The 17,058-nt window shown below is 51.4% G+C and overlaps 2 protein-coding genes across 4 annotated transcripts in view; one reads left to right on the plus strand and one right to left on the minus strand.

The window, feature by feature from the left end:
* The first annotated feature begins 1,648 nt into the window (after window positions 1-1,648).
* Window positions 1,649-3,294, plus strand: LOC144466889 (uncharacterized). The gene is made up of 3 exons (XM_078174814.1): window positions 1,649-2,455; window positions 2,561-3,056; window positions 3,093-3,294. The coding sequence occupies exons 1-3, from the start codon at window positions 1,930-1,932 to the stop codon at window positions 3,292-3,294; spliced, it is 1,224 nt and encodes a 407-aa protein (XP_078030940.1). The 5' UTR covers window positions 1,649-1,929.
* The window catches only part of tbc1d8 (TBC1 domain family member 8), a 49,970-nt gene continuing 34,620 nt past the window's right edge, over window positions 1,709-17,058 (minus strand). Inside the window, exons 12-20 of one of the 3 annotated variants that reach the window (XM_078174812.1) lie at window positions 11,152-11,437; window positions 10,874-11,018; window positions 10,664-10,762; window positions 6,912-6,980; window positions 6,556-6,826; window positions 5,173-5,238; window positions 4,970-5,056; window positions 4,725-4,834; window positions 1,709-3,757 (exon numbers count right to left, since the gene is read on the minus strand). In XM_078174812.1, coding sequence (XP_078030938.1) covers window positions 3,359-3,757; window positions 4,725-4,834; window positions 4,970-5,056; window positions 5,173-5,238; window positions 6,556-6,826; window positions 6,912-6,980; window positions 10,664-10,762; window positions 10,874-11,018; window positions 11,152-11,437 — 1,532 coding nt within the window. In that variant the 3' untranslated portion in view covers window positions 1,709-3,358. Of the gene's footprint in view, window positions 3,758-4,724; window positions 4,841-4,969; window positions 5,057-5,172; window positions 5,239-6,555; window positions 6,827-6,911; window positions 6,981-10,663; window positions 10,763-10,873; window positions 11,019-11,151; window positions 11,438-17,058 lie in introns of all 3 variants that reach the window. The other 2 variants (XM_078174811.1, XM_078174813.1) reach the window with 2 other exon arrangements.

Here is a 17,058-nt window from a genome sequence, read left to right on the forward strand (position 1 = left end):
TTTACAGTTCCACTTGTTGGATAGTTGAAAAACCTTAATATTAACTTATTCTTAATGACTTTAGTTTTTATTTAAGGTAAGACACTGATGTTAAATGACTTCATTACAACAGACTCATATTTCACCTTCTGTTATTATCAGTGAGTCATCACAGCCTGGCAGCTTCATCACATCACTGGCTCAGAAATGATCTATACTGTGTTAGTAAATGACTTATCAACATCTAAAGGGACAGTTTGGATCTTCTGAGGAGGGGCTGTGTGACGCTCTTACCCACAGTCAGTGATTGACCCACAGTACACGTCAGTCAGCACATGTCCAGTTTGGAGAAACAGGCAAGAGAATCCACATGGAAGCTAAACAGTGTCCTGCTGTTGTCAGGGGCAACAGCAAAACGTATTTTAGCCACCTTAAAAAAATATTAGTTTATCGTGCGCTGTGTTTATAATATTTACACTGCTTTACCTCGCTGTCAGACAGCCCACTGAATCTGAACTTCTATATGCTCTCTTTAAAGCCAGACTCCATTTAGATAAACAGTGATTTAAGATCAGTGAACTCAGGAGCTGCTGGTCTGTTGCTGCCTCCATCAGTCTGTGTGTTTGTATCACTGTGTGATTCTGGTGTTTAAAGGGTTAATTCAGATTCATCAAAGTCACACAGTGACACAAACACACAGACTGATGGAGGCAGCAGTCGACCAGCAGCTCCTGAGTTCACTGATCTTAAATCACTGTTTATCTAAATGGAGTCTGGCTGTGAAGAGAGCAGCTTCTCATCAGAGAGACCTGTCTCTCCCCATCAGAGAGACCTGTCTCCCCATCAGAGAGACCTGTCTCTCCCCATCAGAGAGACCTGTCTCTCCCCATCAGAGAGACCTGTCTCCCCATCAGAGAGACCTGTCTCAGGGCACCCAGTCACCAGTCTTGTCCTCAGTGGTCATGGGTTTAGATGGCTGTGTCCCATGTGTCACGTGTGAGGGCGCCCTCACTGTCACACCCTCAGCGTCTCATCAGCCTCATCAGGAAGTGATAGTTTAGTGGATCAGCTGATGTCTTGTTCGATGTCTGATTCTTTATCGACTCTGATTGATCTGAACTCAGTCTGCTGATTAAACAGTTTCCAGCAGCGAAGGCGTTTTGAGGTTTTTGGTTTGTAATGCACAATTTTCTTAAAGACACAGCGGCATTTAACCATTGATTAAAGCGATGAGCTTAAAGCTTAAAGGCAAACGAGTCCGACTCGCTATCGATTCTCACCTGGAGCCAACCCCCCCCCCGCCTCCCTGATTTTTATTACAGAACTGTTTTAGTGTGAACATTTAACCTCCATTGTTTCAGACGACCTTCAGAGATTCACTCACCAAACTGAAACTCTACCCGACAGGTGTTCGTCTCAGACGCTGACTGATGATGGGTCAGTAGCTCGTACAGCCCCGCCTCCAAACTGTCCCCTTAATAAAGTCGTTAGTAATAAGTTATAATAACACTTTGTAAAAGGTTCCTTGTGAGAAAGAGGACAGATTATTTGTCCACATCAGTCCGACTGCAGGTGTCGTCATGGTGACGTCAGAAGGCAATATTTAGACTTTCCTGTGATGTCACTGGGTGACAGCGGCGCGTCGACTGTCATGTGACATCTGTTTTTTTTTTTTTGGCTCTAAATGTTTTGGAAAAAGAAACTCTTCTGTCACCGGTTCAGGTTGAAGCAGATCAGGATGTCTTCTCAGTGTGGGGTCAGAGGTCAGGTCAGGATGTCTTCTCAGTGTGGGGTCAGAGGTCAGGTCAGGATGTCTTCTCAGTGTGGGGTCAGAGGTCAGGTCAGACGTCCTGTCAGTGTGGGGTCAGAGGTCAGGTCAGACGTCCTGTCAGTGTGGGGTCAGAGGTCAGGTCAGACGTCCTGTCAGTGTGGGGTCAGAGGTCAGGTCAGATGTCCTCTCAGTGTGGGGTCAGAGGTCAGGTCAGGATGTCTTCTCAGTGTGGGGTCAGAGGTCAGGTCAGACGTCCTCTCAGTGTGGGGTCAGAGGTCAGGTCAGGATGTCTTCTCAGTGTGGGGTCAGAGGTCAGGTCAGATGTCCTCTCAGTGTGGGGTCAGAGGTCAGGTCAGACGTCCTCTCAGTGTGGGGTCAGATGTCAGGTCAGGATGTCTTCTCAGTGTGGGGTCAGAGGTCAGGTCAGGATGTCTTCTCAGTGTGGGGTCAGAGGTCAGGTCAGACGTCCTGTCAGTATGGGGTCAGAGGTCAGGTCAGGATGTCTTCTCAGTGTGGGGTCAGAGGTCAGGTCAGACGTCCTCTCAGTGTGGGGTCAGAGGTCAGGTCAGACGTCCTCTCAGTGTGGGGTCAGAGGTCAGGTCAGACGTCCTCTCAGTGTGGGGTCAGAGATCAGGTCAGACGTCCTGTCAGTGTGGGGTCAGATGTCAGGTCAGGATGTCTTCTCAGTGTGGGGTCAGAGGTCAGGTCAGACGTCCTCTCAGTGTGGGGTCAGAGGTCAGGTCAGACGTCCTCTCAGTGTGGGGTCAGAGGTCAGGTCAGACGTCCTGTCAGTGTGGGGTCAGATGTCAGGTCAGGATGTCTTCTCAGTGTGGGGTCAGAGGTCAGGTCAGACATCCTGTCAGTGTGGGGTCAGAGGTCAGGTCAGGATGTCTTCTCAGTGTGGGGTCAGAGGTCAGGTCAGACGTCCTGTCAGTGTGGGGTCAGAGGTCAGGTCAGGATGTCTTCTCAGTGTGGGGTCAGAGGTCAGGTCAGACGTCCTCTCAGTGTGGGGTCAGAGGTCAGGTCAGGATGTCTTCTCAGTGTGGGGTCAGAGGTCAGGTCAGACGTCCTGTCAGTGTGGGGTCAGAGGTCAGGTCAGGATGTCTTCTCAGTGTGGGGTCAGAGGTCAGGTCAGACGTCCTGTCAGTGTGGGGTCAGAGGTCAGGTCAGACGTCCTCTCAGTGTGGGGTCAGAGGTCAGGTCAGGATGTCTTCTCAGTGTGGGGTCAGAGGTCAGGTCAGACGTCCTGTCAGTGTGGGGTCAGAGGTCAGGTCAGACGTCCTCTCAGTGTGGGGTCAGAGGTCAGGTCATTTTGTCTTCTCAGTGTGGGGTCAGAGATCAGGTCAGGATGTCTTCTCAGTGTGGGGTCAGAGGTCAGGTCAGACATCCTGTCAGTGTGGGGTCAGAGGTCAGGTCAGGATGTCTTCTCAGTGTGGGGTCAGAGGTCAGGTCAGACGTCCTGTCAGTGTGGGGTCAGAGGTCAGATCAGACGTCCTGTCAGTGTGGGGTCAGAGGTCAGGTCCTGTTGCGCTATGCGATACTGATACTGTAGTTTTCTTCATTAGAAATCGAACGTGTGTGTGTGGCGGCTCAGAGTCGGTGTGTCAGTCAGCTGCTCCCCTGCTGCAGCGTGAGAAGCCCCGCCCTCTGATGATACTGCTTCTCCTTGGCCTCTGAGATTTTGGCGGTCAGATCCAGCGGCTTCTCGAAGAAGTTGACCAGCGCCTGTTCGGTGAGCAGTGACGCCAGGATCTGGGCGTAGCTGATCGTCCAGTCACTCTCTGCCGGTGAGCTCCCGTCTCCTCCACTGGCATTCACTCCAGTGTCTTCAGCGGTCACCTCCCCCTGGCTGCTGACCTCTGACCCCGAGCTGTTTCCACGGTGACCAGCCTCGCCGATCTGCAGCACCAGACTGGTAACCGTAGCGATGGCCTGGAAGAGGTCGTTCTCCTCCGGGTCGCCGTGGAACATGCTGTAGAGCGTTTTACAGAACTGGATGAACTCACGCTGCGGAGGAGGAGACGGAGGAGGTTTGATCACATGATCACATGATGTCATCAACTTTTTATCATCACAACTTATTCATCATTTCCTCATCAAACCAACAGATCTGTGTCGAGACCTTTAACAAACACTGATCGATGCATCTTTAAATATTAAGAGTCAGCGTTCAAGCTGAGATCTTTTCTGATCTGATATTAATTATGTCCTATCTTTCAGTTTGGGACAGCGTGTCGGAGGAGACATCTTTAAATTACTCCTTTTGTTTGACCCTTTGTAGCTTCACATTATTAAACATTCACTGATAATAACAGTAATTGTTAGATCAGATGTTTAATTGTCCTGTTGACCCTGAACACATGACGCCACTTCAGACATGTCGGTCTGATGAGTGCGGGGGTTACGTTAAAGTCACTGATGTGTAAATCACTCCAGCAGGTTTCAGATGAACTCTGAACTCTGTCCATCTGATGACATCATTTTTCTTTTCCTTTCTGACACCACCAGGAGGCGCTAATGTCAGAATGATTCTGTATACAGTGTCATTAAAGGACAAGTCATTACAATCCATGTCTTCCTTAAAGCTGTACCTGTAGAGCAGCTCCTGTCTCTTACACTCTCAACGTAACCCCGCCCCCATCACCCCTCTACACACAAACCCAACCACACCTTCCCTCAGCATGTGTAGCAGACACGACCCCACACACCTTCTGCATCTGTGCACAAATGTGGCCCCAGAGAGGCCCGTTATTGTTTAATAAAGGCCTCTCTATGAATGTTCCACAGGTTTTAAACCCTGTCTGCATTTTGTTTCAATCAAAGTCTTACTGACGTCTCACATGTAACTTTGCAGCTAAACATTGAACCCACTTCATGGAAAATACTATATATATATATATATATATATAAATACACATACTGTGTAGGTCAACCTATAAACACATGCTGTCTGGTATGTGTCACCTGGTCCCACCTGGTTCATGAGCGGCAGAGGTTTCTCCACATCTTTCTCCCTCTCTTTGACCAGATCCTGCAGCATCTGCTTCAGCTGCTCCTGATAGTCCTTCACTTCACTCTCCACACCTGTCACTGACACACACACACACACACACACACAGATTAATTATCACACACACACACACACACACAGAGCTCGTGTTCTGATGTTTCCTGTAGTTACAGTGATCAGCTGATACATGTCAGTGTGTTGGGACTGACCGGACGGCAGATTGACATAGAGGGGTCTGTTTGTGGACAGCAGGGGGCTCTTCATCAGAGAGGGGTCATCCTCACTTTCTGTCAGAGCTGCACACACACACACACACACACACACACACACACACACACACAGAGTCAGGCTAGTTTGAGCCCTGCAGCTTCACACTCTGTGACCTCCGTCATGTTATATCAGAGTAATGAACCTGGAGGGATGTGCAGACGGTACAGCAGCCGGATCTTCTCATTCAGCTCTTCACAGTATAACGTGTCTGAGACAGAGAGAGGACACAAAGGGTTAAAACATAAGACAGACACATCTGTATGGACAGACACATCTGTATGGACAGACACATCTGTATGGACAGACACATCTGTATCATTACTCATATCACACTGTTTATGATACATGTGTACCTGGATCCATCCATCCATCATCCACCCATCCATCCACCCATCCATCATCCATCCATCCACCCATCCATCCATCCATCATCCATCCACCCATCCATCCACCCATCCATCATCCATCCATCCACCCATCCATCCATCCATCATCCATCCATCCATCCATCCATCCATCATCCATCCATCCATCCACCCATCCATCCACCCATCCATCATCCATCCATCCACCCATCCATCCATCCATCATCCATCCATCCATCCATCCATCCATCCATCCATCCACCCACCCATCCACCCATCCATCCATCCACCTGGACTCTGTTCTTCCACCTTCTTGTGTCTAAGTGACTGGTTGCAATGTCACACCATCGATTTACATCCACTCAGAGTGTTTTCATCACTGACAGGCTCAGATTGTTACTGTAAGTGTTTGATGACATGATGAAAGGATCCCTACAGAGATAGAGCTTTATGTTAATGAGTGAAATCTTTCAGTTTAACCAGAAACAGTCCTGACATCACCGTCACCAAACCCACCAGAGTCCATTTAAATAAACAGTCATTTCAACATCATTAAACTCACGTCATTCACAGTTGACAGATAAAACCCACAGACGCTGACATGGTTCATCTTTCCACTGTTCAACAATCTCCAGCTCTGGTTTGGTTTAAATTAACCCTTAAATCACCAGTTAGATGTGCCAACATGCTGCCTCTGTACACACTAACATGACTGGTTATTTAAATGGAGTCTGGTGGGTTTGGTGACGGTGATGTCAGGACTGTTTCTCTGTAGGGATCCTTCCCATAATGTTGTCAGACACTTAGAATACCAATCTGAGCCTGTCAGTGACAAAACACTTTGACTGGACGCACACTGACGGTGCACAGTTGTCCCGTGTGTTAACATTACAGCCAGTGTTGCAGCTGCTGATGCAGCGCTCTCGTTCAATACTGGACCAGTTTCACAAGTGGTTGTTCCCATCAGCCCCTGAGATACAGACCCTGTGAAGGTCGGGTCCAGGTTCAAATCTACAGACGTTACTCTTTAATAAACCTGTAAGTGTTTTTGAAACGTATAGATGAACTCGTGTGTTCAGGAGCAGACTCGGTCCGTCTCCTCTGCAGCTTCTGTTTGAGAGACATCAGTCTCCGTCTCCGTCCTCCCTCCGTTTACTCACCCAGCCAGCCGGCGAAGTCTCTGAAGGTCACCAGGTTGTGGCGTTCCTGGTCCAGCAGGGTGAAGGTGCGGTTGGCCAGCGTGTCAGAGTGCTGGTTGGAGCCGCCGGGCCACGGCGCCAGCAGCCCGTACAGGCTCTTAAACTGGGGCCGGTCCAGCCGGTACTGCCGCTCAATGTAGGAGTGACCGGAGTCACCGTGACGCCACGCCGCAGCCTCCGCCGCCGCCGCAGAGCTGCTGTCGCCCCAGTACAGACTGATGAAGTGCTCCGTCTGGACATGTGAGGAAGAGGAGGAGAGGATGAAGAAGCTGAGACAGCTGATGGTTTAAATGATAAAGTGGAGGAGAAGAAGAAACCTTGAAGAGGTCGTAGACGTCGGCCAGGTCCTCTGGAGAGATGGAGACATCTGGAGTCACCAGCCTCAGCTGCAGACACACACAGAGGAAGGAGACGCAGGGAGGAGATGCAGGAGGAGACACAGGGAGGAGATGCAGGAGGAGAAACAGGGAGGAGATGCAGGGAGGAGACACAGGAGGGCAGGAGGAGACACAGGGAGGAGACACAGGAGGAGACACAGGGAGGAGACGCAGGAGGAGACGCAGGGAGACACAGGGAGGAGACACAGGGAGGAGACGCAGGAGGGCAGGAGGAGACACAGGAGGGCAGGAGGAGACACAGGGAGGAGACGCAGGAGGGCAGGAGGAGACACAGGGAGGAGACGCAGGGAGGAGACACAGAAGGAGACGCAGGAGGAGACATGGAGGAGATGCAGGAGGAGACACAGGGAGGAGACGCAGGGAGGAGACGCAGGAGGAGACACAGGGAGGAGACGCAGGAGGAGAAACAGGGAGGAGATGCAGGGAGACACAGGGAGGAGACACAGGAGGGCAGGAGGAGACACAGGGAGGAGACGCAGGGAGGAGATGCAGGGAGACACAGGGAGGAGACACAGGAGGGCAGGAGGAGACACAGGGAGGGGAGACAGGGAGGAGACGCAGGAGGAGACACAGGGAGGAGACGCAGGGAGACACAGGGAGGAGACACAGGGAGGAGACGCAGGAGGAGACACAGGGAGGAGACGCAGGAGGGCAGGAGGAGACACAGGAGGAGACACAGGGAGGAGACGCAGGAGGAGACGCAGGGAGACACAGGGAGGAGACACAGGGAGGAGACGCAGGAGGGCAGGAGGAGACACAGGAGGAGACACAGGGAGGAGACGCAGGAGGGCAGGAGGAGACACAGGGAGGAGACGCAGGGAGGAGACACAGGGAGGAGATGCAGGGAGACACAGGGAGGAGACGCAGGAGGAGACAGGGAGGAGACGCAGGAGGAGACGCAGGAGGAGACGCAGGGAGACACAGGGAGGAGACGCAGGAAGAGACACAGGGAGGAGACGCAGGAGGAGAAACAGGGAGGAGATGCAGGGAGACACAGGGAGGAGACACAGGAGGGCAGGAGGAGACGCAGGGAGGAGATGCAGGGAGACACAGGGAGGAGACACAGGAGGGCAGGAGGAGACACAGGGAGGGGAGACAGGGAGGAGACGCAGGAGGAGACACAGGGAGGAGACGCAGGGAGACACAGGGAGGAGACACAGAGAGGAGATGCAGGAGGAGACACAGGGAGGAGACGCAGGAGGGCAGGAGGAGACACAGGAGGAGACACAGGGAGGAGACGCAGGAGGAGACGCAGGGAGACACAGGGAGGAGACACAGGAGGGCAGGAGGAGACACAGGAGGAGACACAGGAGGGCAGGAGGAGACGCAGGGAGGAGACGCAGGGAGGAGACGCAGGAGGAGACACAGGGAGGAGATGCAGGGAGACACAGGGAGGAGACGCAGGAGGAGACAGGGAGGAGACGCAGGAGGAGACGCAGGGAGACACAGGGAGGAGACACAGGGAGGAGACGCAGGAAGAGACACAGGGAGGAGATGCAGGAGGAGACGCAGGGAGGAGACACAGGAGGAGACACAGGGAGGAGACAGAGAGAGAAGACAGAGAGAAGAGACACAGGAGGAGACAGAGAGAGGAGACGCAGGGAGGAGACACAGGGAGGAGACGCAGGAGGAGACACAGGGAGGAGACGCAGGAGGAGACACAGGGAGGAGATGCAGGAAGAGAAACAGGGAGGAGATGCAGGGAGACACAGGGAGGAGACACAGGGAGGAGACACAGGAGGGCAGGAGGAGACACAGGGAGGAGACACAGGAGGAGACACAGGGAGGAGACGCAGGAGGAGACACAGGGAGGAGACGCAGGAGGAGACGCAGGGAGACACAGGGAGGAGACACAGGGAGGAGACGCAGGAGGGCAGGAGGAGACACAGGAGGGCAGGAGGAGACACAGGGAGGAGACGCAGGAGGGCAGGAGGAGACACAGGGAGGAGACGCAGGGAGGAGACACAGAAGGAGACGCAGGAGGAGACACGGAGGAGACGCAGGAGGAGACACAGGGAGGAGACACAGGGAGGAGACGCAGGAGGAGACACAGGGAGGAGACGCAGGAGGAGAAACAGGGAGGAGATGCAGGGAGACACAGGGAGGAGACACAGGAGGGCAGGAGGAGACACAGGGAGGAGACGCAGGGAGGAGATGCAGGGAGACACAGGGAGGAGACACAGGAGGGCAGGAGGAGACACAGGGAGGGGAGACAGGGAGGAGACGCAGGAGGAGACACAGGGAGGAGACGCAGGGAGACACAGGGAGGAGACACAGGGAGGAGACGCAGGAGGAGACACAGGGAGGAGACGCAGGAGGGCAGGAGGAGACACAGGAGGAGACACAGGGAGGAGACGCAGGAGGAGACGCAGGGAGACACAGGGAGGAGACACAGGGAGGAGACGCAGGAGGGCAGGAGGAGACACAGGAGGAGACACAGAGAGGAGACGCAGGAGGGCAGGAGGAGACACAGGGAGGAGACGCAGGGAGGAGACACAGGGAGGAGATGCAGGGAGACACAGGGAGGAGACGCAGGAGGAGACAGGGAGGAGACGCAGGAGGAGACGCAGGAGGAGATGCAGGGAGACACAGGGAGGAGACGCAGGAGGAGACAGGGAGGAGACGCAGGAGGAGACGCAGGAGGAGATGCAGGGAGACGCAGGAGGAGACAGAGAGAGGAGACAGAGAGAGGAGACGTAGGAAGGAGACAGAGGGAGGAGACACAGGAGGAGACAGAGGGAGGAGACGCAGGAGGAGACAGAGAGAGGAGACAGAGGGAGGAGACAGAGAGAGGAAACAGAGGGAGGAGACACAGGAGGAGACACAGGGAGGAGACGCAGGGAGACACAGGGAGGAGACACAGAGAGGAGACGCAGGAGGAGACACAGGGAGGAGACGCAGGAGGGCAGGAGGAGACACAGGAGGAGACACAGGGAGGAGACGCAGGAGGAGACGCAGGGAGACACAGGGAGGAGACACAGGAGGGCAGGAGGAGACACAGGAGGAGACACAGGAGGGCAGGAGGAGACGCAGGGAGGAGACGCAGGAGGAGACACAGGGAGGAGATGCAGGGAGACACAGGGAGGAGACGCAGGAGGAGACAGGGAGGAGACGCAGGAGGAGACGCAGGGAGACACAGGGAGGAGACACAGGGAGGAGACGCAGGAAGAGACACAGGGAGGAGATGCAGGAGGAGACGCAGGGAGGAGACACAGGAGGAGACGCAGGAGGAGACACAGGGAGGAGACAGAGAGAGAAGACAGAGGGAAGAGACACAGGAGGAGACAGAGAGAGGAGACGCAGGGAGGAGACACAGGAGGAGACAGAGGAAGGAGACGCAGGAGGAGACAGAGAGAGGAGACACAGGAGGAGACAGAGAGGAGACGTAGGGAGGAGACACAGGAGGAGACAGAGAGGAGACGTAGGGAGGAGACACAGGAGGAGACAGAGAGAGGAGACACAGGAGGAGACAGAGAGTGGAGACGTAGGGAGGAGACGCAGGAGGAGACAGAGAGAGGAGACAGAGGGAGGAGACAGAGGGAGGAGACGTGGGGAGGAGACACAGGAGGAGACGCAGGAGGAGACAGAGGAGGAGACGCAGGTCTGACATGACACTCAGCTCTCACAGTCGCCTTCCATTGTGTGTCAAAGTGTGTGTTCTGGGTGCTCACAGCGTTTTCTTTGGCCGTGTCCTCGTGAGCCTGCAGCACCTGGATTCTGTGTCGACAGCGAAGCCTCTCGATCTGCCTCACCGTCAGGTCTCCGAATTTCTGACGGCAGGAAACACAGATGGCACAGAGCTCGAGGAACCTGATGAATTACACTGTTCTGACTACATGAAACATACGCTGTGCGCTGACAGCTGTCTGAGCGCGTCTCACCTCGTACGACTCGTTGATGAGGTCGGTGATGTTCGTGTGTCGCACGGTGAAAACATCGGCGTCACTGCTGCTGCTGGTTTCCTCTGCAGCCGGCGGGGACGACGGAGGACTGGACGACTCTTCACTTCCTACCTGCTCCAGAAAACTGCCGAGCACAAGGTTCACAGGTTCTTCAGACTAGTCTCATCAAAAATATCCATGTGTCAGCAGCACATACTGATTCTGAGCATCACACACAGTCAAGTCATTATATCCAGAAAACATTTAAATGTACGTACCTGGTGAGGATCATGAGCGCCTGCCCGTCGTCCGTGCTTGCAGACAGCTGAGCAGCGTTGGCCTCCAGCACCGCCAAACCCAGCTGGAAGATGGCTTTGATTCCATGGAAGAAGAAACAGTCGACCACGCAGACGGCGCTGTGGAAGGGCAGGACGCTGAGGAAGAGGGTGAGGAACCACGAGAGGGAGACGGAGGAGAGGGTGGAGAGGTCTGGAACGTGTTCGGCCAGCTCGGGGAGACGCTCCCTGATCAGCTCCTCAAACACCGACTGGTCCACCTGAGCTCCTGCAGGAGGAAGGACGGAGGAGGAGGAGGAAGGACAGAGGAGGAGGAGGAGGAGGAGGAGGAAGGACGGAGGAGGAGGAGGAGGAAGGACGGAGGAGGAGGAGGAAGGATGGAGGAGGAGGAGGAGGAGGAGGAGGAAGGATGGAGGAGGAAGGACGGAGGACGGAGGATGGAGGAAGGACGGAGGACGGAGGATGGAGGAGGAGGAGGAGGAGGAGGATTGGGCCTTTATGTTAGTCCTTGTTAACATTTGTCCAAAAAGGAACGAACATCATAAAGAACAAAAACCAACAAGGCTTCAGAATCAAACAGAGACTGAACACGTGTGAGCTGAAGCTTCAGGACCAGTCTGAAGAGTTCTAGCAGCATCTAGTCGAGAAGATTAAAACCAGTTGAATCTGCAGGTCGGATTCCTTCAGTGTTCATGAAGGTTTTTACTGGAGCCAAATTATCCACAGAAGACTCGTCTTCTCCAGAACACACGGATCAGATGTCTCATTTATAAACGCTGTACGCACAGGGCGAGGCTGACTCATGACCATGCTGACCAACATTTTGGAGACGGGATAATTGGTGACGCAGACGGTGAGGTGGAGCCTGACTGTTTTATAAACAAGACTGATTCAAACCTGGGGCCTGTATCATGAAGCAGGATTAATGTCTTAGCGAGGTAACTTCAGGGTTAACTCTGGGTTTTCGGTCTCACGAAGCCGGTTCAGTTCTTATCGGGGTAGATCACCATGGTAACTTACTCTGAACGGCTATCCTGCTCCGGAGCAGGGTAAGTTCAGGGTTGAATCTGATCCTATAAAAAGCACCACCCACTGGCCAATCAGCTGTTGATGGCTGACAGAAATGCAGCCCAGTCATGACGGGAAGTTTAATTCATTTGATTGATTTTGATTTGAAAGTTTATTTTGAACATTAAAAAAGAAAAGAAAGCAACAACAACAGACAATGAAAAGATTGTTCAAAAAGGAGTGGAAAGAAGTGGAACTTTCATCCCACCCCTTCATAAGAAAGAAACTGATCATTTGCAGACACTTAATAGCACCATTAATTAGTGCCAACATTTTGTTTTGTTGGAGGAAATGATCCCTGTTAAAGATAATGGGCCTAATTGACAGCTTTGCTGCTGGAAATGTGGAAAGTAGCCTATCATGTCTACACTTCATGGTGTTTGAGGGATTTTCCTTTTTGTTTTTTAAAGAGGGACACTAGCTATATTTTTGTGCAGCTGTTAATTTCTAACACAGCTCAATATCAGGATGATTTTATTCAGACTATCAATTTGGTATTGATATGATTTAATTGTGACGTCAGCTTTAAGCTTTATTGTAGCATATATAACGTTATGACAAAGAAGACCAATTTATCAGACGCAATGATGTTAGACGATAATTGTAATACACGCAGTTCATCTGCGCAGCATTGATTTCATGGGATTCAAGGGTGTGATCAGTGTCAGATGTACAGGTACAGGTACTGTAGCTACTTGAACCAGTGATGAGTCATTTAACCTGCACATCATTTTATTTGCTGCCTTGTGTTGTCTTGATTTTTCCCTCTCTCCTCCTCTATTTCTTCTTTCCTCACCCGTTTCTTTTTCTTCTCTATTATGTGATTTCATTGATGTTTTGACAGGGGAATTTCTTTGATAAGCTTTTAGTGGCTTCTAACCTCTCCGGCACTTTTCTTTTTTTAATCTTGTAAATGTTATACTGTCTGTTTTTAACATTATGTGCAAATAAACTAATCTAAACTAAAACTAAACATTATTCATCCCGTTATGTGTTGCCACGCATGTTTCCTCCTCCTGCAGCTGCCACGGTGTTGGCCTTTTCTCTAATGTTGCTTTTCTCCTCATATTTTAGTAGAATTAATCTCTGATCCTCACGAGAAATACTTTTTTCCCCTCACATACGGCGCTCTGTGAGGACGCTCAGTGACGCTGCGCTTCTCTCATGATTGTGATTGGTCCGCTGCGTGCGCGTTCACGGCTCTTGATAAAGCAACTCTGGGTTGAGTTACCGAGTTGATATCCAGCGTCGTGATAACGATTATCCTGATTGCCATTGTTAGGGTTAGTCAACCCAGGATAGGTCTGGGTAACCCAGGAAAGGTTGATCTCGTGTCGTGATACAGGCCCCTGGTTATAAACTCCATGAGGCAGTTTCACGTTACAAACCAGTGACAATCCAACACACACATGTCACTGTCACATCTGTAACAGCTGCTAATGTACGCTCACTACACTCCCAGAAACAAACACAGCAGCTGATTTAAACCAGGAAACACTCTGAATGAAGATGTTTATAAAACATTTTAAGTATCTGTTTTCTGCAGCTGCTCGTCACAGAGCGGCTGCAGACTCTGGCCAACACAAAGATGCAAATGTCCCTATCTAGAGTCAGTGTTTGATGTGTCCGCTTGTACAGGTCACCTAGTTCTTCTTTCCACAAGGCATTTAGTGATGGGACAAAATCATAACTTTTCATGTTCCGCTGGTGAATGTTATCAGATGCCATTTATATGTACACAGGTATGGTATGGACTGAAATATTATTATCATGTTGATGCCAAAGTTGATATAAGGGGAAGTGATGCATGAAAAAAGGAGGACAATTGGAGGTGCGTGAGGAGTTTTCCCGTCACTAAGGATCAAATGGAATTCAGTGGATTATTTTTTGTTCCTTGTGGGATCACTTCCAAGACACAACTTTTGTGCCAAGCGGGACGAGTGGTGAGATTGCGTGGTTCTTTGTCTAATTTTGTGAACTGCGGCGCTTCATTACTCACCAACAAACTTCCCTTTAATATATATATTTTTCTTTTTTGCTGGCTTCTGGGACTTTGAGTGACTGGGGGATTATTCAGGTTATTTTTGTGAAGGTTGTGAATTGTCGATATCGAGGAAAAAGTGTTTGTTAACCTCTGAAGTGTTTGTTGAACCGGCGACCACGCTGTTATTGTTTGGGGTTATTTCTGTCCAGACGCAGACATGATTTAATTTATTGTCCTAAAGATTGATTATTAATTCAACTATATGTGACTCATTCGTTGTGTGTGTGTGTGTATATATATATGTATATATATATATATCTATATATATATATATAAAGAGTTTAAAACAAAAATCAACATATATGTCAATGATCAGCTCCTCAAACACCGACTGGTCCACCTGAGTGTGGTTTTGCTTATCAGTTAATTTTTGTTTTAAACTCTTTTTAAATGTCTCTTTATATTGAATAGTTTGTCTGTTTTAATGTGAAGCACTCAGAGCTTATGATGTCCTCACTGTGAAGAACTCTGTGCTGCCACCCACCCATCCATCCATCATCCATCCATCATCCATCCATCATCCATCCATCCACCCATCCATCCATCATCCATCATCCATCCATCATCCATCCATCCATCCATCATCCATCATCCATCCATCATCCATCCATCATCCATCCACCCATCCATCCATCCATCATCCATCCATCATCCATCCATCCATCATCCATCCATCATCCATCATCCATCCATCATCCATCCATCATCCATCCACCCATCCATCCATCCATCATCCATCCATCATCCATCCACCCATCCATCCATCATCCATCCATCATCCATCCATCATCCATCCACCCATCCATCCATCCATCCATCCATCATCCATCCACCCATCCATCCATCATCCATCCACCCATCCATCCATCCACCCATCCATCCATCCATCATCCATCCATCATCCATCCACCCATCCATCCATCCATCATCCATCCATCATCCATCCACCCATCCATCCATCATCCATCCATCATCCATCCACCCATCCATCCATCCATCATCCATCCATCATCCATCCACCCATCCATCATCCATCCATCCATCCATCCATCCATCCACCCATCCATCCATCATCATCCATCATCCATCCACCCATCCATCCATCCATCATCCATCCATCATCCATCCATCATCCATCCACCCATCCATCCATCATCCATCCATCATCCATCCACCCACCCATCCATCCATCCACCCATCCATCCATCATCCATCCATCATCCATCCACCCATCCATCCATCCATCATCCATCCATCATCCATCCACCCATCCATCCATCATCCATCCATCATCCATCCACCCATCCATCCATCATCATCCATCATCCATCCACCCATCCATCCATCCATCATCCATCCATCATCCATCTATCCATCCACCCACCTATCCACCCACCCATCCATCCATCATCCATCCATCATCCATCCATCATCCATCCACCCATCCATCCATCCATCCATCCACCCACCCATCCATCCATCCATCATCCATCCACCCATCCATCCATCATCCATCCATCCACCCAACCATCCATCCATCCATCCATCCATCCACCCACCCACCCATCCATCCATCCACCCATCCATCATCCATCCACCCTTCCATCCATCCCATCCATCCATCATCCATCCATCCACCCATCCACCCACCCACCCACCCATCCACCCTTCCATCCATCCACCCATCCATCATCCATCCACCCTTCCATCCATCCCATCTATCCACCCACCCACCATCCATCATCCATCCATCCACCCATCCATGATCCATCCATCCACCCATCCATCCACCCACCCATCCATCATCCATCCATCCATCCACCCATCCATCCATCCATCCATCATCCATCCATCCATCCACCCATCTATCCATCCACCCATCCATTATCCATCCACCCACCCACCCACCCTTCCATCCATCCACCCACCCACCCATCCATCCATCCATCCACCCATCTATCCAGTCACCCATCCGTCATTGATCCATCCACACATCCACCCACCCATCCACCATCAATCCATCCACCCATCCATCCATCCATCCACCCATCCATCCATCCACCCATCCATCCACCATCAATCCATCCACACATCCACCCATCCGTCCATCCACCCATCCATCCACCCATCCACCATCAATCCATCCATCCATCCACCCATCCATCCACCCATCCACCATCAATCCATCCACCCATCCATCCATCCATCCATCCACCCATCCATCATCGATCCATCCACCCATCCATCATCCATCCATCCATCCATCCATCCACCCACCCATCCATCCATCCACACATCCACCCATCCATCCACCCATCCACCATCAATCCATCCACCCATCCATCCATCCATCCATCCACCCATCCATCCATCCACCCATCCATCCACCATCAATCCATCCACACATCCACCCATCCATCCATCCACCCATCCATCCACCCATCCACCATCAATCCATCCATCCATCCACCCATCCATCATCGATCCATCCACCCATCCATCATCCATCCATCCATCCATCCATCCACCCACCCATCCATCATCCATCCATCCACCCATCCATCATCCATCCATCCATCCATCCATCCATCCATCATCCATCCATCCACCCACCCATCCACCCATCCACCCACCCACCCTTCCATCCATCCACCCATCCATCATCCATCCATCCACCCATCCATCCACCCTTCCATCCATCCCATCTATCCACCCACCCACCATCCATGATCCATCCATCCACCCATCCATGATCCATCCATCCACCCATCCATCCA

The sequence above is a fragment of the Epinephelus lanceolatus genome, chromosome 14, assembly GCF_041903045.1.
Source record: "Epinephelus lanceolatus isolate andai-2023 chromosome 14, ASM4190304v1, whole genome shotgun sequence".
NCBI lineage: Eukaryota > Metazoa > Chordata > Actinopteri > Perciformes > Serranidae > Epinephelus > Epinephelus lanceolatus.

Bases quoted from the DNA above. Each gene is read 5' to 3' on its own strand.
- LOC144466889 (XM_078174814.1), top strand. From the start codon at position 1,930: ATGTCCTCTCAGTGTGGGGTCAGAGGTCAGGTCAGGATGTCTTCTCAG. The intron at 2,456-2,560 runs GTCAGACGTCCT...GTCAGATGTCAG, and splicing joins AGTGTGGGGTCAGAGGTCAG to GTCAGGATGTCTTCTCAGTG. The intron at 3,057-3,092 runs GTCATTTTGTCT...GTCAGAGATCAG, and splicing joins AGTGTGGGGTCAGAGGTCAG to GTCAGGATGTCTTCTCAGTG.